Source organism: Antedon bifida, chromosome 8, assembly GCF_963402885.1.
Source record: "Antedon bifida chromosome 8, ecAntBifi1.1, whole genome shotgun sequence".
NCBI lineage: Eukaryota > Metazoa > Echinodermata > Crinoidea > Comatulida > Antedonidae > Antedon > Antedon bifida.
In genome coordinates this window covers 22,323,561-22,347,115 of record NC_136233.1, presented here as the reverse complement: position 1 = coordinate 22,347,115, position 23,555 = coordinate 22,323,561, and the positions used below count along the sequence as shown (strand labels likewise).

At 31.9% G+C, this 23,555-nt stretch overlaps 1 protein-coding gene across 10 annotated transcripts in view; it reads right to left on the bottom strand.

Annotated features, from left to right (window-relative positions):
* Nucleotides 1–23,555, bottom strand: part of LOC144850354 (rho guanine nucleotide exchange factor 12-like) — a 79,893-nt gene that overhangs the window by 40,777 nt on the left and 15,561 nt on the right. For 7 of the 10 annotated variants that reach the window (XR_013614079.1, XR_013614078.1, XM_078707619.1 and 4 more), the window contains exons 5-14: nt 20,275–20,332; nt 19,514–19,641; nt 17,696–17,776; nt 11,643–11,783; nt 10,824–10,886; nt 9,428–9,493; nt 8,802–8,843; nt 6,569–6,757; nt 1,117–1,236; nt 85–222 (exon numbers count right to left, since the gene is read on the bottom strand). Coding sequence is in view for 8 of the 10 variants with exons in the window: in XM_078707619.1 (XP_078563745.1) it covers nt 85–222; nt 1,117–1,236; nt 6,569–6,757; nt 8,802–8,843; nt 9,428–9,493; nt 10,824–10,886; nt 11,643–11,783; nt 17,696–17,776; nt 19,514–19,641; nt 20,275–20,332 (1,026 nt within the window). In the remaining 2 variants the exon portion in view is untranslated. The remainder of the gene's footprint in view (nt 1–84; nt 223–1,116; nt 1,237–6,568; nt 6,758–8,801; nt 8,844–9,427; nt 9,494–10,823; nt 10,887–11,642; nt 11,784–17,695; nt 17,777–19,513; nt 19,642–20,274; nt 20,333–23,555) is intronic. The other 3 variants (XM_078707621.1, XM_078707622.1, XM_078707624.1) reach the window with 3 other exon arrangements.

Sequence of the window (23,555 nt, the reverse complement as noted above, 5' to 3'; positions counted from 1 at the left end):
GTTAATATTTGTTTATTTGCCTCACACATTTACTGTCTAAAACTAATCACCTATGGTTTATCGTTTAAAAAAAACTGTACTCACGTTTTCGCCGTCGGACTGGAAGTCTTCGTCTTCCATACACATAATCTGCTGATTGCGATTGTCATCGTTAGAAATCGTTGAATAAAATGGTTCCATGCTTGTCGTGTGAGATAACGGACTCGTACCAAGCTTACACGTCTATAATAACATTTTTAAAATACCGTTTTTAAATCAAACTGTTTTATCGATAATCGAAAATTAATAAAAAGAATCAAATGACAAAAATGTCTGTAGCTGTAAATCAAATTTAAACCAGATTCTCAATATCTACACATATCACATATTTGTACAGTATATTGGCAAATTCCATAATACCGTATGTCGTGTGGATCACATGTGATGCCTGTATCGTATAAGGTTAGGTTAATGGTCATTGATACAGGGGTCACACGTGAATACAGAAAGACTGAATTTTTTTTATGACACTCGCCAAATTTAGATACAACACCGAGAATCGGTTAACAGCAATAGATGTGTATAAGTGAAATATAAACAATGTATGTATTTTCCATGAACAAAATTATTTACAAATGCCTCATCAATCGTGATATTCAATTGCAACACTTTGTTTTTAACGAGTACAAGCAAATGATTACAAAATGATTGTCGTTGACAGGTTATTGACGATCGTCTGTCGCAAAGTAATTGAAAACATCTCGTAATGCATTGGTATGCGTTTATGTTTGTAAACACAGCTTTCTCTTTTAATTAAAGATAAACTTTAGGAGCAAGACTGTACAGGTATCGATCGTTAATTAGACTAAATCTATCAATCTTTCTGTACTTTGAATAGCTTCACCTGAATACGTGTTAGGGATCATGTCAGAATTAGTCTACTGCAGTTACTGAAGTAAAACATTATTTACTACAATATCGCACAATTTTGTTTTGTTTCTATGTACAAGTTTATGAAGGAGTCACTGCAATAAACCAGTTTATGATTACCTACAAAAAGCTAGCTAAATAATGACATAAACAAAATGTAGTTACTGCAGTAACTGCAGTAGAATAACATGTGCGAGAAAAGATTACCTCTCCGTCTTCACCATAATCTACAAAGCGGCGACGTTGCCTTGGCGGGGTTGTGTTTGGTGAACTGTCGGCGGCGCTATCACTGTCTGGTGAAACGCTGTACTGTATTAAATCAGTAGACTAAAAAAGACAAAATAATTTTGTACGATTAAAATTAATGAAATAATATTTAAATAAACTCATTGATTCACACACTATTTTCTTCATTTCATTTATTGCATGGAATAGACGACGGCATTAACAAAAATGGCAAGAGTCTAGATTAATTCCACACATAATATTATATGTAAAATGATTCTTTACGCTCTTAAAAATCCTTTTTATATAAGATCCTTTTACACTATGTAGTCTTTTAATATTGTGATCAAATGAACGATACGTTCTGCTTCCCTGAGCAGGAACCAAATCAATAAGCCCACTCTTACTGTGAGAGTACAGGATGAAATGTAAAACAATACGCTTGACAGGTTTGTGTGCTTCAGTTACCATTGAAATAACTTGAAAATGAGTACGTTCCTAACATAATTAAGATAGAATTCTAGCAAGTGGTGTTTGCTTTGCTTAGTAATTAAGATTCCGTTCAATAAATTAAATAATACTTTCCATTCGCAGATGGAAAAGACTAAATATAACTCATTCTATTAAAAATGTATTGTCCCCGAAAAACATGAAAAATGAAGATTAATTAAATCTGACTTTGAATAGGTTATTGTGTAGTTTTAATAAAGTTAATCCCTTCCAGGGAAAAAAATGAAAAAAATAATGTTTTCAGTTATAAAATGACAAAATAAACAGTTAAATTCAACCAAAAATCCATTGGCTGGTAGCCAATTGAACTATTTTTTGCTTTAAATTACAGTTTTTTCAGGTAAATACATTTTTTTTTAGTCCAATTATTTGTCAAAGTGACTTTAAAATGGCATATTAAAAAAAAAAATGGAAAAACAATATATATCTTTAAAGATATGAAAAAGAAAGTACACAGTATTATAACAAAACCAGAACCTACTAATGGATTTAAAATAATAATAAGGCGTGGTTTCACTTCCTACACACTACTTAAGGAAATATATTATTATTATACTAACTAGAAAAAAAAACCAATTTGTAATGTAATATTATATTATTATCTATAGCAAACATTAACTTCTATTACAATGCAGTTTTCTATCAATTAACACACTCTAAAACACCCCAATATGTTCCCCTATAACATACCAACCTAGCTGCTTCTGAGTAGAGACCTAGGACGCTAAGATCCATGGCCTTTTGGTCTTTAATTGGGAGACTTTCATCTTGTGTCAATACATTTGATAATATTCAGACAAATTGTTAAATTAACTTCACACACAGCCAAAATCTCCAGTCTACAGTTCACATTCCTTATCAAGCCAATTTGGCTCAGTGTGAATGCAGCTTTAATGTAATTTACAACATAACGTCAAGACGTCATAAGGCAATATTATTCAAATCATTGAAACACTGCGATAAGATTAGCAAAGAAACGTACAGCAGTACAAGAGTATTACCTTAACAGCTCTCTTGCTATCAATGTCACTGTTTCAAATAATCTCCAAACTCAGTTTTAAATTATACAATATTAAAGCAGCATTTTTACAAGATCCAAGTTAAATTCATCCATCACATTACAAATTACAACATTCTGAATCTTCAATCAATCATTGGCTATGAAGTATATATACACACACACATGTGGTATATTGATAATAAGACGCTCTCTGTATAAACAGCAACAAAATGATACACCTTAAGATTTGATACGTACAGACGATTGCGTTTATAGTCTGCGATAATCGTGCGGTAGATTGGAATGAGTCTCGGGAGGGAGTTTAAAGGCTTTGGGAATTACCTACTTAGTCTCGTACGCTTTAACTATATATAAATATCTTAATAACCATTTTTAATGGTTGGATATGACAATTTAATAACTAAGTTCAAAGTGTGTCTGTGCACTGGAATTAATGAATAAAACAAAACAAATACAGATAATAGAAACAAATTATGAAATAATAAATTAAAGTGGGGATCCACCCAGAAAATATCTATTTTTTATACATTTCAGCTGTTAATAAAAATTACTGTCACTCCTACCTCATATTTGTAAGATTTTTTTCTCCTCAGTGTGTAGTTTGTTTGAAAATTAATTTTTGTGATTATTGAATATATAAAAATAGAACCAAGGAAAATATAATACTGTAATTAACTTCTAGATAGAGATAGATAATAAATATAATAAACAGAACTAAAATAAAATTAAATAAATATACAATAATATAAACACAAATAATTAAGTTATATTCATAACAAAATGTCATCACATTCTGTATTATACGTTGTCAACATATATCTCATTAGATTAATGATAAAAATATTGTTGCATTGGCTGTTGCTGGTTACCATGGTAAAAGAGTTGTTTTAATGGTATATTAAATTCTTAGCTTATTGTACTTATCATAGATGATATTGGTGGTGACTATGCTATGGCTTGGATTCAATAACTCTTTACGGTTTCTTTATTGTTTCTAAATTAATTAATTTTCAGTACAGTATATCACTATTAGTGGTTTAGAATTTTTTCTGCGGCTATTTATAATTTGTATAAAACGTTTTCAAATATAAAATCAAAACTGGATTTGTACAATGGTACGTGGCAACGTTTTGATTTACTTTATATTTTGAACAAATAATCGTATGTATAACATTAATTTAATATTTACCTTTTTAGTTATGATATTCCTTATATATTATCTTTTTACAGCTGTGAGAAAGAAATCAGCACCAACTGCTGCACCTACTTCCTATCTTAGTATGTCTACTTAGCTACCAACCACTTTAAGCTTAAGGAAACCATTCAAAATACACACTTCCTATGTAAACATACACACTTTATCAATTTCTATATATATACACCTTATGTTTACAATAGTTATTTTTGCCACATGTATATCTACGTCTCAAGTGAAAGTTCCTCGAGTCTAAGCCACAAGTCGTACTGGTCAGCGATTTCCTTCCAGTCTAAGCCACAGTCGGAGCAAGTATGCTTATTTCTTAGTAAAGCACTTACAGGAGACCAGTATGAAATAGTCCACACCTTAAGCTAATCTCCTTAGTTACAACGTATTAACTGCCATTTAAAGAGGCTAGAATATCTAGCACAGTACAACATGTAGTAAACCACGCAGAGGCTAGCATATCTACCACAGTACAACATGTAATATAAGCCATTCAGAGGCTAGAATATCTAGCACAGTACAACATGTAGTAAACCCTCAGAGGCTTGCATATCTACCACAGTACAACATGCCGTAAAGGACCAGTTATTGAGAGGCTACTACAGTATAAGCACTTATTACACAGTAAAACACATCGTCACGGTTCTTTAACTATTAACAATTTGAGAAAGGTATTCGTAATCACTTATTGGAAAACAGTTAAAATAAGGCTATTCATTCAGATTATACTATATCTGTATGGTGCATTATAATCTATACATCCTAAACTCAGTACTAATTTTTATTCAGCCTTTATCTATTCTAAAGAAGGACACACCATTGTTTAACAACAATTATTAAAAATGGCTTTAACAGACTTACTTAAAACCAAAAGAAAACTTAAGTTTGTGATTATCAGGGCGTTAAGTTTTGAGAGAGTTTGGTACTTTCAAAGAAATTAAATTTGGGAGAGTTTCTGGTATTCATAGGGACCGTTTTAGGAAGAGTATGGTCAAAAGAGGTCAACTCCATGGTATGATACAGATTTAGGTATATGTCCTTATATGGGTTATTTAATTCACAAGCAGTTACATCAGCAAAAAAGTGAAAAATAAATCTAAATCCTGATGAGTAACTGCTTACAATTTAACACAAATCTTAGTCTATTCAATGCTACATTCTTACAAAAGTTTCCAAAGCTTTATTTCTAACATTTAATTATCTTTTCTGTGATTTTTGACACAAGGAGTGAAATTTACAAATTACAATATACGGACATAAGAGATACGACGATGAGAACAGAATACTAGATTATTAGAGATTATACCAAATTATTATCAAACTGTGAGTTATTATTCAGAGAGTAGCCTGGAGGTTTTCACGCACTTTAAACAAGCATGCAAGTGTATGAAGTAATAAGCTGTATGTTGATTGCGTTCAATCTTACAGCCGATGCTTTGATTATCATTGTTTGGTAATCTTGAATTTTCTGAGTCATATTAATAGCTAACTTGTCTAATAAATGAAAATGGATTGCAATACTTAAAATGAATGAAGAGATTCTACATCAATTTACAGTCTGTGTTCCCTCAGAGCAGGTTCTACTGTATATCAATTTACAGTCAGTGTTCTCTCAGAGCAAGTTGTGCTGGCAAGATTTTACAGAAGAAATTGCCTCACAAAAATGGTCTAAGAAAACAAAACAAAAATATCCAGCCTTTCTCCTTTCTACCATACATCTGGGCTACCTCCATCCTCTTTGGAACTCTGATGATAGCACACACTTATCCTCTTTCTACTGTACATAACCTCTAGCCAGGCCAAGCCTTCTTCCTCTGCATAGAACCTATCCAGGCTATCTCCTTTATTCCTTAACTTTACTGATACTCTTCTGGTAGGACACACCTATCCCCTTTCTGTAGGTCTCATCCAGTCTATCTCCACCAGGATAGAACCTATCCAGGCTACCTCCTTTATCCCTTAACCTTACTGATACTCTCCCGGTAGGACACACCTATCCCCTTTCTGTAGATCTCATCCAGCCTATCTCCACCAGGATAGAACCTATCCAGGCTACCTCCTTTATCCCTTAACCTTACTGATACTCTCCCGGTAGGACACACCTATCCCCTTTTTGTAGGTCTCATCCAGCCTATCTCCACCAGGATAGAACCTATCCAGGCTACCTCCTTTATCCCTTAACCTTTCTGATACTCTCCCGGTAGGACACACCTATCCCCTTTTTGTAGGTCTCATCCAGCCTATCTCCACCAGGATAGAACCTATCCAGGCTACCTCCTTTATCCCTTAACCTTACTGATACTCTCCCGGTAGGACACACCTATCCCTTTCTGTAGATCTAATCCAGTCTATCTCCACCAGGATAGAACCTATCCAGGCTATCTCCTTTATTCCTTAACTTTACTGATACTCTTCTGGTAGGACACACCTATCCCCTTTCTGTAGGTCTCATCCAGTCTATCTCCACCAGGATAGAACCTATCCAGGCTACCTCCTTTATCCCTTAACCTTACTGATACTCTTCCGGTAGGACACACCTATCCCTTTCTGTAGATCTCATCCAGTCTATCTCCACCAGGATAGAACCTATCCAGGCTACCTCCTTTATCCCTTAACCTTACTGATACTCTCCCGGTAGGACACACCTATCCCCTTTTTGTAGCCTACTGTCTACATCCCTTACAATACTCTTTACTTACCTGTGAATTTTCAACCCTATTCTTCTGGGACATACTGTCAAAATTGCTCAATCTAGGCCTCCTATGGTTATTCATGTTGCAAGCATCTGAATTATTCCGTTTCACACTCGGCCTTTTCTTCGGATCCTGATGTTGGAAGAACGTCTCTGGGCTTGACCTTTGCCGTGGATGCGAACCAGCTTGACTCAACTAAAACAAATATAAGAAAGTATCCCTGTAAATTACTTGACTCATGTTCACACTAACTCCAGATATGTCCATATATGGACCGGTGATATGTTCACAATCACATCTATGGAATTAAGCATCCATCAGTGTGAACAGGGCCTATGTACATATTATAAACTTCACCAGTGTCCTTGTTGCCGTGTGTAATAAACACAAACAGCAGATAACAACACTATAAAATGGCTGACTACCTCCTCAACTAGAGGATAGAATTGAAAACAGGGTGTATAACAATGCATATTGTCTGTTATTGTGAATGCTAAATAGTGAGTTCACCTTGGCACCTGTGAATTTGACCTGTTTTATGTGTTTATTAAAAACGTTTAAGAATGACAATGAAGTTGTTCTTTAGAATCCACAAGCAGTGAACTTCCTAATCTAATTTGTATGAGCAGATTCGAATTTCACATAATTTAATTTTTCAAATGTGTCACTTGCTTCTTACAAGAGAACAATAACAAATAAATACATTGATCTTTATACAGCAATTATATATTTTTTTTCTTTAAAAAAAATTAAATTAGCTTTCCTTTAACACATTTTTTTTTACTGTTATTAGCCAAACCACAACAATAAATTATTAGTAGCTGTCTGTGAATTAATAGTAAAGTTAGTGTTCAGAAAAGACAGTAATAAACTTCACAATAAACCTTTAGTCTGGAAAATATGATAAAAAATGATAAATAACAAAAAAACACATTATCATAAAATTATAACACAAATATGAAAAACACAATTTGATACGAATACCAATAATTCAATAAAATGTTAGTAATGTATTAGATGTCTGGAGGAACAAATAAATTGTAAAAACAATAACATTTACACTACATAACATCACAAAAACCATAACAAATAAAAAACAACTATATAAAAATGACATAAAATAATAATAACTAAACAGAAATAAGGTAGTTACAATGTCAACTATACTACTATAATCTAAGGAAGTATAGAGGGAGCCAGACACAAATTTAACAAATTTAATGTTATTAAAATTTAACGTATTTTTTTTGGAGGGCAGATTGTAATGGAAATGATCAAAAGAAAATAACAGAATGCAACAGGAATTCATTAATAAAATTCATTGAACTTTTAATTGGATTTGGAAAATAAATCTTTACTTTATACATTTTTATTTTTTTTATCCGAGGTCAAAGTGCAATAACATAACATTGAAAACAAAAACAAAACTTCATGCATTCATGTGCAATGTGTAAATAATACAACAAAAGGTATAAAATAATGAATGAAAAAATGGTGAACGAGTTGTTAAAACATACAAGATGTAAATGATATGAAATAAGGTGGTTAAGAAACTTGTGAATAAACTAAGGTGGTAAAGAAACTTGTGAATAAATTAAGGTGGTAAAGAAACTTGTGAATAAACTAAGGTGGTTAAGAAACTTGTGAATAAATTAAGGTGGTTAAGAAACTTGTGAATAAATTAAGGTGGTTAAGAAACTTGTGAATAAACTAAGGTGGTAAAGAAACTTGTGAATAAATTAAGGTGATAAAGAAACTTGTGAATAAACTAAGGTGGTAAAGAAACTTGTGAATAAATTAAGGTGGTTAAGAAACTTGTGAATAAACTAAGGTGGTTAAGAAACTTGTGAATAAATTAAGGTGGTAAAGAAACTTGTGAATAAATTAAGGTGGTAAAGAAACTTGTGAATAAATTAAGGTGGTTCAGAAACTTGTGAATAAATTAAGGTGGTTCAGAAACTTGTGAATAAATTAAGGTGGTTAAGAAACTTGTGAATAAATTAAGGTGGTCAAGAAAATAAATTTAACAAAACATAAAATGTGCTTGAAACATAAATTCAAAAAATGATTCGTTAAATAACAAAAAACGGTGGATTGTTATAGTAAAACCAGATGCATTAGTGCTGTGAGAGGGGCCTTGGACTGGATGCATTAGTGCTGTGAGGTAGGGGAGGGGGCCTTGGATGGGGTGGTTGTTTGGGGAAAATGACCGTCTGGCTACACTACATATACTCCTTACCCAAGTCAATCTATTCTTTTCTCTGCGTTCTCGTATCACGTCCTGAAAACGTTTTTTAAGGTAAGACAGACATTTTTAAAAAGAAATAGGAAAATAAAAGTTAAAAAGACATGAATAAAACGAACATACAAAAGAAGTTTTTTTTACCAAAACATTAATTTCTTTCATTATTAAACTAATATGGTGTTATGTTGACTTCTTAGTTAATAGGCCTTCGTTTTTTAATGTCCCGCAGTCTGCCTTCTCCACTCAAAAGCTGTCTAAGGTTTATTAAGTGATAATGTTTAGCTAATAGTAGGCTACTTGGTGTGACCCTACAAATTATATGCAAATGTATTCATGACATGTGGCTTTAATACTCAAAACTCAGCACACATATTTGTAAAATTCGATATGTAAGTTACTGCAATACTCAAGTGAGGTTTGTGAGCATGTGCAAGTGTTGGTCATGCTCTACTGGTTTTGTCATTTTTTGTAATGAAATGCTCTTATCATAGGAACTACAATTTTTCTCTCAGTTCGTGCAACTTTTAAAGTTTAAAGTCAGTAAAAATATTATTGAATTCTAAGGGGTAACACACACACTGTATAAATGATCACTTCCTCTCATATTTTAAAGGTCTTACCTCAGGGGAGCGTTGGTAATCTACATCGCTTGCTGGGCTGTCTGGATTGCTGAAATTGGCGTTGGGCTAGAAGCGAAAATATAAGCAAAAGTATGTTAATTAAACTGTTTATACATTAGTTAGAATGCCTGTATTATTATAGTATGTAAAGATCTGACATTGAACAATTTTCGATTTCATGATGTGCTTGTAGTCTACACAACTATTGAGTTGAAAAGTCATTTTAAACACGTTGGGAAACACATGGATATACGCAAAATGATTGTTAGACTAAATGGCTGAAATTCTATTGTGACATAGATACAGGGCATTATTAATAACAGTGCTACTGTTTACTTGATTTTATATATTTCATTTCCAAATTTTAATTCATCATCTACATAAATCATCTTTCAATTAATACATCTTATATAACTTATTCATATACATTGCTAAGCGACTCATCTATTTTTGTTATAATAAATAACATTTAAATGTAAAAGAAATATTATTTTGAGGTGCAGCAAACAAGCAATTTATTTTATAAATTACATGAACATAAATCAAATTTTGCAATAAATTAAAAGTGCACAAATAACTTTTTCTTCCACTCAACACACCCCTTCTCCCCTCCCCCAATAATTTTCAGGCTCTTTCAACATCCCTAACCAGCTTCATTAGAGTTGAACCCAGCCTTTTTTCAAAGGACAGAGCCAATCACAGACTTCTTAGCTTAATTACAATCTCAGCATTTTGGAGCTTTTGACTTAAGACGACCGACAACTAAAGTGCGTCATGTTAACTCAATATGCACATGCATGAATATTGGGATGTCGTGTTTCCCTGTTCCCCACCTCGACACACCTTTAATGTTTGAAGGTGACGACACATCAATTGACCTGACCTATTTAGGTCGTCGTCGGTGTCACAAACCAAAAGCTTCCCATTTGTAATTAATACTTTTTAAATTCATAAACATTTATCAGCTGGTGTGTTGGTTTGTAGAGCTATCTAGGATGATTTACTCTAGAGGGCTATAAATAATAAAGATGAAATGTTTCCTAAACACAGGATTAACGCATGTTTAGTTAGCTGTTAACAAGGTTAAAATTAGTTATAACAGTGTTGACACTGTTAATGGCCAGACATCTCTTTAACATGTAGATTATACGGTGCTATGTAATATATGCAAATTAGATCAACATAAATTGTTAGTATCAACTATGATTAAAATGTCTTGAACTTAACAATATGCTTGGTAATGAAAGAAAAAAATTATTAAAACAAAAAATGTCAAATCAAATATTTTGCAACAAGTTTTTTTTTTAAATATGCAAAATAATATGCAAAACAATATGCCAAATAATATTTAGATTAGTAGTTGAGATGAGCAAGGTAGCAATGTGCTCTACATTACCTCTCGTAACACCGGTGATGTTGGGGGCGTTACGTAAAACATGAAGCCTTGATATTGTAGATCCTGGGGTACAAAAAGTTACTCTATACCTTAGTGTCATGCAACGTATGGAATACTAATTTATTAATATTATTAATTAATGAACAGCTTCGTTAGTTAGTATTATGTAATGAAGGTAATTTTTCTGTCCATGAAAGAAAATGGCCGCATAAAATAGTGGAAAGCGTCACATGACAAGACGCAACTTGTGATGCTTTTCTGCTGCAGTAAATTACAGAACAGAATTTAATTTATTTTCGTACAATTTTGCGCTTTACCAATACTTAAAGTCAGGAATTTTCTGTGATAATTTTATAGAATATACTATTTTTTCTAAATACATGCGTTAACAAAATCTATCGGAAATATAATACAAAGGTAAAAATTATTTTATAATGTTTAATGAATGAGGTTACAAAACACAATTCAAATTATTTTCGTACAATTCTGCGCTCTACCAATAGAAATTTGTTATGATAATTTTATAGAATATACTATTTTTTATAATACATGCATTAACAAAATCTATCGGAAAAATATTATGAATGTAAAATTATTTTAGAATTTTTAATGAATGATAATTTATAAACAGGCAGAGGCAGACTTTTTACTGTAATGTAGAGTATGATTTTTAAAACATTTAATGTTCTATCTATCTGATCTTTCTATAACATTATTTCACATTAAAAACACATTCATCTCTAGTGACTACACACAGGAAAGGCTAATGCTTGACATAATTGATAACATTAACAGCCAGTATATTTGTAAATCTCTCACCTTTGACCCAAGAACCTGAACGGAGGATATTCCTGTTAGTTTAGCGAGTTGGTGCTCAAGTACTTTCACTCGGGTTGCAGCGCCGGATAAATCTTTCTGTAACTTTTCAGTTGGATTTCGAGTATACTCCGTTTGGGTTTTCTTTAAAATATAAAACAAAAATTGAAAGTTAGGTACAATTAATGGATAATAGTAATACAGTCAACTCTCCGAATACTTTCTGAAAACCAGAAACTCTCCCAAAACCAGACTTTTCTTGAAGTCCAAAAGGTCCCAAATTAATTGTCACCATTAAAAAACACATTCTGAATACCAGACTTTCCAGAAAACCAGACATATTAAGTCAGCCCGAAGGTGTCCGGTATTGGGAGAGTTGACTTAGGTAGTTGGTTATAAAAGCTAATATTTTTATAGTATATATAGAAATAAGTAATTACATATCTTAATTTAAAATTATATTATGTAAATACAGTACTGAATAAGTATTTAATTCGTATCTTATCTTGTAAAAATAGAGACAAGAAAGTATTTATCTAATCACCGTTGTAAAACTTTTTGATTGATTACGAAAATCGGAAATGTATACAACATTATTAATAATCCCTTGATTATCATTTTTAATTATGAACTGTTTTTTCCACGCAACTGGCTACAATCCAAAATGTGCGATGACTTATGTTTTAGTAGCAAGAGGTTCAACAACTTCTGGTTGATATAAAATGGCTGTTTGACACTTTGCTACTTGCTGCTGTGTTATTAGACAATCAGGGACTTGACACTTTGTTACTTACTGCTGTGTTATTAGACAATCAGGGACGTAGCATTCTACTTAAGTGTGGGCGACAACAATTAAGTGTGTAGGTTTAGAGATCTCTTAAAAGTAAGGTCCATTATAGTAGGGGACCTCTTAAAGGAAAAGGGAACTTCTTAAGGTAAAGGGGAGAGTTTAAAGTAGAGGGGAACTCTAAAGGTAGAGGGGAACTCTTAAGGTAGAGGGGAACTCTTAAGGTAGAGGGGAACTCTTAAGGTAGAGGGGAACTCTTAAGGTAGAGGGGACAGCTTAAGGTAGAGGGGAACTCTTAAGGTAGAGGGGACAGTTTAAGGTAGAGGGGACAGTTTAAGGTAGAGGGGAACTCTTAAGGTAGAGGGGAACTCTAAAGGTAGAGGGGAACTCTAAAGGTAGAGGGGAACTCTTAAGGTAGAGGGGAACTCTTAAGGTAGAGGGGACAGTTTAAGGTAGAGGGGAACTCTAAAGGTAGAGGGGAACTCTTAAGGTAAAGGGGAACTCTTAAGGTAGAGGGGAACTCTTAAGGTAGATGGGACAGTTTAAGGTAGATGGGACCTCTTTATGTAGTGGAACACTATAGAGTAGCTATAGGTCTATGGTAATGGTCGAAACTAGGTACTACTAACACCAAGAGAAACTATACACATTTAGTGTGTAAACGTTCATGGTACTATAAATATATAATTTACATTTCATATTTCTACTTTATTATTTCAATTAGTACCTGCAAATTCTTATGAAAATAATCAAGTACCTCAACTAATACAATACAGCCAACTTGATAAAAATAGTAACACAACAAAAATGATAATTTATGTAAAAATATTGTTATCATTCTTTTCTGTATTATCATCGACGTCAGTGTTTAAATATTAATGAACAATAGTTACTGGTATGCTCTGTAAAACGACAAAAACATCCAAGGAGCTGTTTGAACTTGACACAATGATACTTAAATCCACCAGCAGTCCACTAGACCATATTTTTTAATAAGTAGTATAAATTAATGTTTCCGTATAAAATAATTATATTCTTAAATATAAAACAAAAATATACGTAAATTATTCTGTAACTGTATTCTATTATAACTTGTATAATAGTTTATAGTATTAGTATAAATTAAAGTTAGGGCGCGGCTAACAGCGATATCACTGTGTTGGAGGGTTGCTCAAGATTTTTACTACTTTTCGAGTTATGCTCTCTCCTCAAATGCTTCTACTACAGTAGGCACGAACTAAATAGACTAGAATAGAATCAACATAAAACAAAAAAAAACTGTAAGAGATAGTCAGGATACACGATTTGAACCCACACCCCTGAATCTTACCACCAAACCATTCAACTGTTATTTCACAAAGGTGTTTATGTCAAAAATTTGTTTTTACTGCAGTAACTGCATTTATTAACTACAATAACATGTTATTTTAGTTCCACTGTACATATTTATGAGGCAGTCATCTCAATAAACCGTGTGTATGATGATTACCACCAGAACATCTTTTTTTTTAAAGAGTAAAAGTAATTAGTAATTAATTAATTAAACACAAACAGTATGAAGTTCCCTGTGGATCTCAACATGTTCACAACATCCACTTCAACATCACCACATCCATTTCCTCACTTCCTTGATTGGTTCACAACTTATGCAAATAAACTTGCATACATAATTACAAAAAAAAATTGTTCACTTTACACCATTACAAAATTATTATTCTACAGCAATTACTGCAGTAATCACTGTTTATTAGCCTGTTTACACAATTATTTAGCAAGCTTTATTACTGTTTATTGCAGTGAAACTGAGACTGCATCAGTGAAACAAACTTACTAAAATGTAGGTACTGCAGTAACTGCAGTAGAATCATTTTGACATAATATCTTATGTACTTTCATATTGTTGGTTTATTCTTTAAATTCTACTAAAAATGATTTAAGTATGAAATGGGAATTAAAGGTATTCTTCCGAGATTAGCAATTTGTAATTCAGCCAATATGAGACTCTTTAAAAGAGAAAAATAATAGCACTGCATAATTCATTTCATCAAATTAGTATGCCAACCCTACCAGTAATTTATACTAAGTTTCGTCTTATAACTTGTAAATAAACTTTTATTGTATCCCTGTTTCAATTTCAGGTCAGATGCTTCATCGACCTAAAATAGTAGCACTTATCTACTAACAAGTATGACAAATTTGCAGAGGGTGAAGCAGGATGGTTTGGCCTACAATAACAATATTACTACCTTACAATCATTCACTTACAATATCTACATCAAATTTACCTAGTAAATTTACCTAGTGTTAAAAGGCTCTTTGCAAATAACTGACAAGGACCAACACCCATTTAGTATCTTCACATATTTCAAGTTTCATACCAACAGAAATGACCCCCAAGGTCCTTAAAAAATCTAATTTGGACATGCACCAAGTTGACCATTAATAAATGCCCAGGGTATGCTAAACCCACACTATACACCAGTGTTGTTACAAGCTAAAATTGAATGAAATGTTTAGCTAAAAATAATTTTAATAGTTGGTGAATAAATTTCATATTAGGAATCAAGTCAAATTGAATATACTGCAGTAACAGCAGTAGAATAGTTTTGACACGGTCCCTTGTTTTAAATTGAAGGGCGTTAAAAAGAAACTGTTTGAATGATTCCTCCTGTGGTGATCTGCACAGTATAAATTTGGCTAAAAAACGAAACCATATTATTCACTCGGCACAGCATGAATCATGCGTCAAAGGGACAGTTGTGAGGTCAAGGTTCAACTTAGGTAAGAGTTAAGGAATTAGTGTCACTCCCTAGTCCTTGTCGTCCAGGATTAAAAACGGAAGGAAATTGTTATATAAATAAATAATTATTATTATATTATTTATTACATTCTGATCAATGGTTCCCACCCTTAATAATGATTATGGCACTGACATAATCATCTTTAATTGCTAAATAATTAAACATTAACTATTGACAAACACATAATAACTGCTAAAAACAGATTACTTCTCTAATTAATAAAGAAAAAAAACAATCATAAAGTAAGACAGATGTATACATTACTAAACTATCTTTATTGCTTCGACAGATAACATTTATCAATTCCAAACTGATAAAATTAACTTGTCAAATTCTAGATTGAGAATAACTTCTAAATTGACTAAAACTTGAGAACTAACTTAAGAACTTTTAATCAATCTCTGTACTAGTGAGTGAACATTTACCTGTTATTAGAATCAGTCAGCAAAACTTAAAGCGCTTTAAATTCCATGGAAGTTTATCAATGTTTTACAACTGAATAATCTACTGTACAAACTTGTACTAGTTACAATTGGGCAAGGACTAAAGTACATCACATATAGAGGGCAGTATACTCAAATTGTAATATATCATAATACATTTACTTCTTCCAAATTATATTAAATTTGATAATTGTAAATCAAAAATTGAAATCCAAATAAATAGCTTACTCTGTAAAATACAGATCAATTATTGTACAATTTTTTTTTCATCGAGAAAAAAAAAGTTCAGTACATAAAATTTAAATTTAGATGTTACATTTCCAATTAAGCACATTTATTTGTAGTAAGTATACATTTTTTAAACATTTATTTCAACAAAAACAAAATAATTTAGATGTAATTCCAGTTAATTAGCAGTGTATTACAAAAACATTTATGTTTTTGTTTTCAATTTTTTCAGGACTGTCAATCAAAATTAAAAGCCACAACTATGTCCTGTAAATAATAGAATGATGATGAGTGCATACTTGGATACCTGGGGGTGTTGCTTGTACAAATAACAATAACTGACCTCAAAATCATTGTCTTGAAAATCAACAGAATGTAAAGAATGTATCAGCCTTTAAATTTTTGATATTTTTCGTTTGCTAATTTAAGCCAGCTTTAAAAATTCACCTTTTTATTTAAAAAAAAATTATCTGGCATTTTTATTTTACTGTTAGCGTGTTCTTGTTGTATGAGCACTATAAGCGTAATATTGGTTTACCTCGCAACAATCCATGCAACTTTTGAATCATGCTTACATTTAATGGTAGTAGTCAGCTACAGTTACAGTAAGTAGAACCCCTCCGGAATACTGCTCATGAAACGAGTAAGCGGAAATAGCCCAACCTCTAATCAGGGGACATACCTATTAAAATATCCCCTGAATAGAGGTTATACTATAGATATTCTTTGCTTTTTTAAGTACATCATTTTAAATCAGTTAAAAAGACTGATATGTACACAAAATGTGACAATTTGTATTATTTGTTCATCAAAACATCTCTTAACACAAATTTTTAGTTTTAAAAAAAGCCGAATTTGGGTCAGTTACACATCAAAAGGGACAGGTATATTTATGTTAAAAGCAAAACGTAAATGCCAGTTTCAACAAAACAATAAAATCAAATAAATGTTTTCCAAAATTAGTAATATTTTTCTCAAATGAGTGAAAGAATAATAAGAATATTCAAATGATATGAAACACAGCAAATGTATGACAGTAAAATTGAATATAAAATCTCAAATATTATAAATAAAATAGTAAAAATAGATTTAATTGTTCACACACATACCACATGCAAACACAGATATATTTGGATTGTAAATTAGCTTCAGTTCATTTAAACGTACCATTGCATTATCAAATATAACTTACCTTATTTAATGCATTAATAAAAACAATTTCATTTTTTTTTATTAGCATTGTTATTCATCAAATGAGAATTGTAGTTTAAAATTGTTTTTAGGAACAGTTGGACTGAGGAACGACTGAGATTAGATGAATTATTGTAATTTTCTACTGAATGCGACCATTCAAAAAATGTATAAAATATAAATTAGTAACAAAAAATGATTTTTTTTTATTAGGCTTTTAACTTTGTTGAACTAAAACATATTCAGATACAATTGGATCAAAATATTCAGAATATTTGCTGGATTTCATAAAAGACAAATTTGCATACTGTTATTTTGAAAGATTTTTCAAATTGTCCGCTTGCCTTGAGTTTACCGTATAAAATGCAATAATAATCTAAATGTAAAGCTTTGTCTACACTATCAAACTAGTTTGACAAAAAAAATGTGATGTGCCCAAATATGGTAGTGGTATTCCCAAATATGGTAGTGATATGACATCATCATGTTCATATATAGGCACATCACATTTTTGTGTCACATAAAGTTTGATAGTGTAGACAAAGCTTAACTTCAGCCGTTAAAAATACAAACAAAATGATTAAAATGATGGCTGATGATACTTACCTCATAGAGCTCCTTCTCTTGGTCAAGCATCTTCCGCATCGTGGTCACTCGTTCACTTCGCATCTCTGCATCTTTTTCAGGCTTTTTTTGTTAAAAAAAGATAAAGAATGGAAGGATGGAGATGACATAATGAAAGAAAAGAAGAAATGATAAAAAAAATGCACCACCCGCAAGCAATTAAAATATATATATATAATATATCAATAAATGCAATAGAACTCCTCATTTGGGATATCCCAGTTAAGGGGACACTTTTGTCAGTCCCAAAGGTGTCCTGCATGGTGGATAAACCCAGGGGCACCGGAGCATGAGCAGTCAAATGCAACTACCCAGCGTTGGAGGGCCCCTTATGAGTGCTAAACCATGGGCTTTTGCCTCCCGCGTTATGCCACTGAGTATCCCCTTAATAAGTGTTCTACTGCAATAGATTATATAACCAAAAACACCAAAGGAACATAAAGTTTAATATTCAATTAATGATATGTATTGAATACTATTATAATAGTAAAGTAATGGTATAATATCAAAATAAGCATGCAGAAAACCATGTGATTGAGCCCTCAACTTGATACGGCAAAAAAGCCTAAATTGCAAACATTACTAGCTATTAAAACAACATAATTGTGAACATTATGAAATCATGAGAGTGCATTAAAGCATAGATAGTGTAATAAATAATAATTCCAAATGCACAATTGAAAATAATGTTTTCAATAAATTTAAAATGCTGAAGGCGCTTTGTTCTGTAAACTTAGACAGTATGCCATTAGTATTAACATGTTTAACATGCTAATACCGCAATAAATCACTATTTGTTATAAATATAATATTGATAATCACAGTGAAGTGATAAATCCAACAACAAAATTGATGCAAAAAAAATTGACGAGTCTAAAAACGACGTCTTAACAAGAACGTTACGTGACACACAGTTCATGAATCGCCACGTGCATTTTACACTTAATTGCTCAAGCGATGTCATAATCACGTCTCGAAGATAAAAATTAAATACAGTTATTGGTGAAAATTAAAACACACGCGTCAGTGAGTTTGCTCGGATGATTAATCATCTTGATGGATTTTTATGTGCAAGCCGTGCTAAGGTAGATACGTCACATGATATTTGTAACGTTGAGTAACACGCATGATAACGAATCACTGGTTTAGATGACCAGTTGATAACATGTGTTTCTCACGTACTGTTTAGCTGTATAGATCATTAGTACAATCATCCTATTGTTTACCTGGGAGTTCACTTGTCATTCTCCAACCCTAATGACTGTAAACTCTCACTAAAAGTCACACAAATTCAAAGGTAAAATATTTCAGAACACAAGTTCATTAAAAGTATGTTCCTGGTGCAATGTATTTAATAAACATTTTATAACTTTTATAATTTTGTATTTTTGGATGTTAGTCTATAAGGTAATGAAAGTCTCCCTGGTCCTACATTGTTTGCTATTAGTTATGATATATTTTTCCTGGATCAAATAAATCGACTTGTGGCTTGTGTGTGTGACTTGTAGTCTTTACATTTTTTAAGTTTTATTGTCATATTGACATGGTTCACACTATAGTTTACATTTTTTAAGTTTTATTGTCATATTGACATGGTTCACACTATAGTCTACTCTATTATTATCTGATATAATAATATAAATTATTAAGATTGTTAGATAGACTAGAATAGATATTCACAACTAAATAAATAAGCTCATTTTTCTATTTGCCAATTTTATTTCTACATAGTTTTAGCTTCTATACTTACTGTATGCCATCAGGCTATACAATTTGCACTAAGCTGACTACAATACTTACTGCGGCAGGTCTAGGCCCTGAAACTGTTGCACGATTCGATGCATTTTGATTTGGTTGATGAGGTGGTGGTAATGGTTGAGTTGATCCTGGTGGGCGGCCTAGCAGTGTCAATGACACAAAAGAACCAGCTACACAAAAATAAGAATATTGGTAATTAGTCCTTTGATAGCAATTCACAAGATGGGAGCTGTGTGTTAAGATAGAAGTGTTATGTTGAGATAGAAGTGTTATGTTGAGCTAAGACTAAGAGTGTTATGTTGGGATGGGAGTGTTATGCTGAGATGGGAGTGTTATGTTGAGATGGGAGCATTATGTTGAGATGGGAGCATTATGTTGAGATGGGAGTGTTATGTTGAGATGGGAGTGTTATGTTGAGATGAAAGTATTATGTTGAGATGGGAGTGTTATGTTGAGATGGGAGTGTAATGTTGAGATGGGGGTGTTATGTTCAGGTGAAAGTATTATGTTGAGATGAAAGTGTTATGTTGAGATGGGAGTGTTATGTTGAGATGGGAGTGTTATGTTGAGATGGGAGTGTTATGTTGAGATGGGGGTGTTATGTTCAGATGAAAGTATTATGTTAAGATGAAAGTGTTATGTTGAGATGAAAGTTTTATGTTGAGATGGAAAAATTACAGTATGTTGAGCTGGGAATGTTAAGCTGAGATGGGAGTGTTGAGATGGGAGTTGAGGTGAATCTTTTATTTCTAAATGTAAAGTGAGTAACTGACTGACTGCTATAGACTTTTCCACCTCCTCACCTTTTATCATGTTGACTACTTCCATGTGGTTGCTCTGCGTCACTAACGTTCCATTCACCTGACGACAAAGAAAAAGATAGAAATTTAAAATAGTAGTTATATGTATGATGGTATTTATCTATAGCTTTTAATGTCATGAATCCTTAGAAGCGTTAACAATCACATATTATCGTCTAAATAAATATTTAACACCCAGTCTATGCTTTTACAACCACCTATCGTTCAGTTATCCTTTAGTATTTCTAAATATTTTGGCCCCCAGTTTAAACCAACATTTAAACATTTTACGTCCTACAGTAAAACTATTTCTTGTTTATATCCTTATCCAGTGAAGAAAAAAAAACAAGAAAAATCTTGAATAAAGGAGCAAAACAATACGGAATGAAAACAATGGAAGAATAAAAAGAAAAGATGGAAATGAAATATGGATTACATTAGCAGTAAGGGATGTATTATACAACAAAGGAAAAACAAGGAATTGACAAGAATGGCGCCTGGCATGTAATTTACGGAGTTCATTTACCGAAGGGGGAAATTATGTCTACCTTAGTTTAACGACGTCGATAAGGGGGTTCTATGACCTTTATACAATACTAGGTCAAATTCAAAACTCTTTTATTCATATACACAATTAGGATTATAAATGTTGTATCATTTCTGTTTCATTGTTTTCAATATTAATTTTTTATGAGCCACATAAAGTAATATTTCTTAAACCTAGAAATTATTGCACTTTTCAACCGTCATATGTCACAGTATGATTATTAAAGCAAATTCCAAGTTTCTTAAAATGGCATAAAAAAGCGAAAAATATCAGAAAAAAAACAAGATGATTATACACGTAATTGTCTTTTTTAAAATGCGAAATCATATTTTGTTTATTGTTTTTGTTTTTTGTTTATTGTTTTTGTTTATTGTTTTTGTTTATTGTTTTTCATTGTGTAAAAGTGTATAACTATATAAAAACTATGCAATTTTTTAAAATGGCATAAAAGCAAAACATAACAGAAAAAACAAGATGGTTATTTTGTCTGTTTTAAAAGAAAAATCATATTTTGTTCATTTTTTTCATTAAATGTAAAAGTGTATAACTATATTAAAACTACAAAATACTTATAGCCAATTTTTATTCATCTTTATTTTCCATGTTTTGGGGACAATACATTAAAGTCAAGTGTAGTTAGGGGTGTCAAGTTGACTATAGACAATGTAAAGCATTGATATCAGGTTAGGCTAAACAATTTAAGTCTGTCTACTACAGAACCTTGCCCCTACACCATCATTAATGATTAACAAACAAGGAAACAACAGTACTGCTTTTACAGTCAACTTTGTACAGGCTATCTCCACTTATGGTTAATCAATTCAATTAAACCAGGCCACACGATCATGATTAATATTCTAGATTAAAATACATGAATTTATTACATTTTTTAAACATTAGTTTACAGGTTATATGATGTTTGCACATTACAGTGACATGTATATTGTGTGGTTGTTTGTGAATAGGAGTCACACTATAGGCCTACTTCTTTAATAGCGATGCTTATTTCTTTGTTGTTTTAAAATAAAGTTGTCCAAAAATTGTAAACTAAATCAGTTTATGAACATGCATGTGTTTGAAATGAAAAACTAAATATTTGATTTTGTTCATCAAACTGCTATACAGGATGTCTCTTAACGAAAAAAAAAATTATAGATTATTTTTTTTTACAATACAGTTATTATTATTATAAATGAATAAATAAGAAAATAACTTATTTTAAAAAAGTGACAAATTGGTAGGTAGGTCAAATGTGTAAGAACAACGTAGCGGGCTATACACTCACATGATAGCGCTATCATCCTCAGCACTAGTTTCCTGTATAGGCTATGTGTTTATTGTTTGTCTCCCCGGGGGACGGGGCCAATTTCCACAGGGATCGTTCTATGAGGTCATTCATACCGAATTGATAGTGTTAGCAATTTTACTAATATAAAGATTGCTAACATTTTATTAATAAGATTACCTGTCTGTATGACATAATGAAATTAGTAATTTGTTTAAAGTTTTTAATACAGGTATTTGCATTATTTTGCCAACCTGGAACAGATAAAATTCACAATTTTCTTTTCTTAACAAATCAATTTTGCTTGATCTTGAAGAACTGTATATTGTCCTCCTGAAAATGTTTGTTTTTGTTGAATATGCCATTTTAATGTCACATAATAGTTATCCACTTTGAACAAAAATTGAATTGAAAAAACATTTATTTACCTGAAAAAACTGTAATTCAAAGCAAAAATAGTCAATGGGTTTTTGGTTGAATTTGACCACTTTTATGTGAGAAAACATATTTTTTTTTATGGAAGGGATTAACTTGATTAAAACTACAAAACAACCTATTCAAAGTCTGATTAAATTCTTCATTTTTCATGTTTTTGGGAGACAATACTGTACATCTTTAATACAGTGTACTGCCCCAAAAGCCAGACTTTTGAAATCCAGATACTCTCCAAACAAAAACTGAAATTCACAATGATCTCGCATTGTGTTTTCTACTAAAAATACATTTATAAAAATCAGACTTTTGTGAAATCTTTTTTGGTCAGCCCAAGTGTGTCTAGGTTAGGGTGATGAAATGATAAAAGTCTAAAACTGTCACCCATTGTAGCACGTATACTGGCATTGACATTGATAGCAACTGTACTGATTGGTTAATCTAAACAAACTCACTGATATTGAGGTCAAAGTTTGATTATTTGACTGCGAATACGTGTTTATTTCACTTTTAAAAATGGTTTCTGATGATTTGTGTTATGTTTTCTTTTTTTATTAAATCAAAATGTATATCTATCAAGTCATTGTTCTATGTGTATAGTATAAGTATACAACACAGTACTAGACAAACATACAGTACAAACCCTCCTTTAAGACATCCATATTCAGGGGATACCTCAATTCAGAGGATACCATAATTCAGTGGACACCCTAATTTAGGAGACACCCCTATTAGGGAGAACTTTCCAGTGAAATTAACACTCCCGAACAACATTTATTCAGGGGATACGACTATCACATTTAAAAAGGTGTCCACTTAATAGGTGTTTGTCTGTATTACAAATATCAATTATAAGAATACACTAACTAAATTCTATTACATTAAATAACGGTAGTACAGTATACTTATCATTGAATATTACTACTATTGCATTGTTGTATCCAATAGAATGGATTGTAATAATACTATTGCATTGTTGTATTCAATAGAATGGATTGTTATACATCACTTCCTTACTGA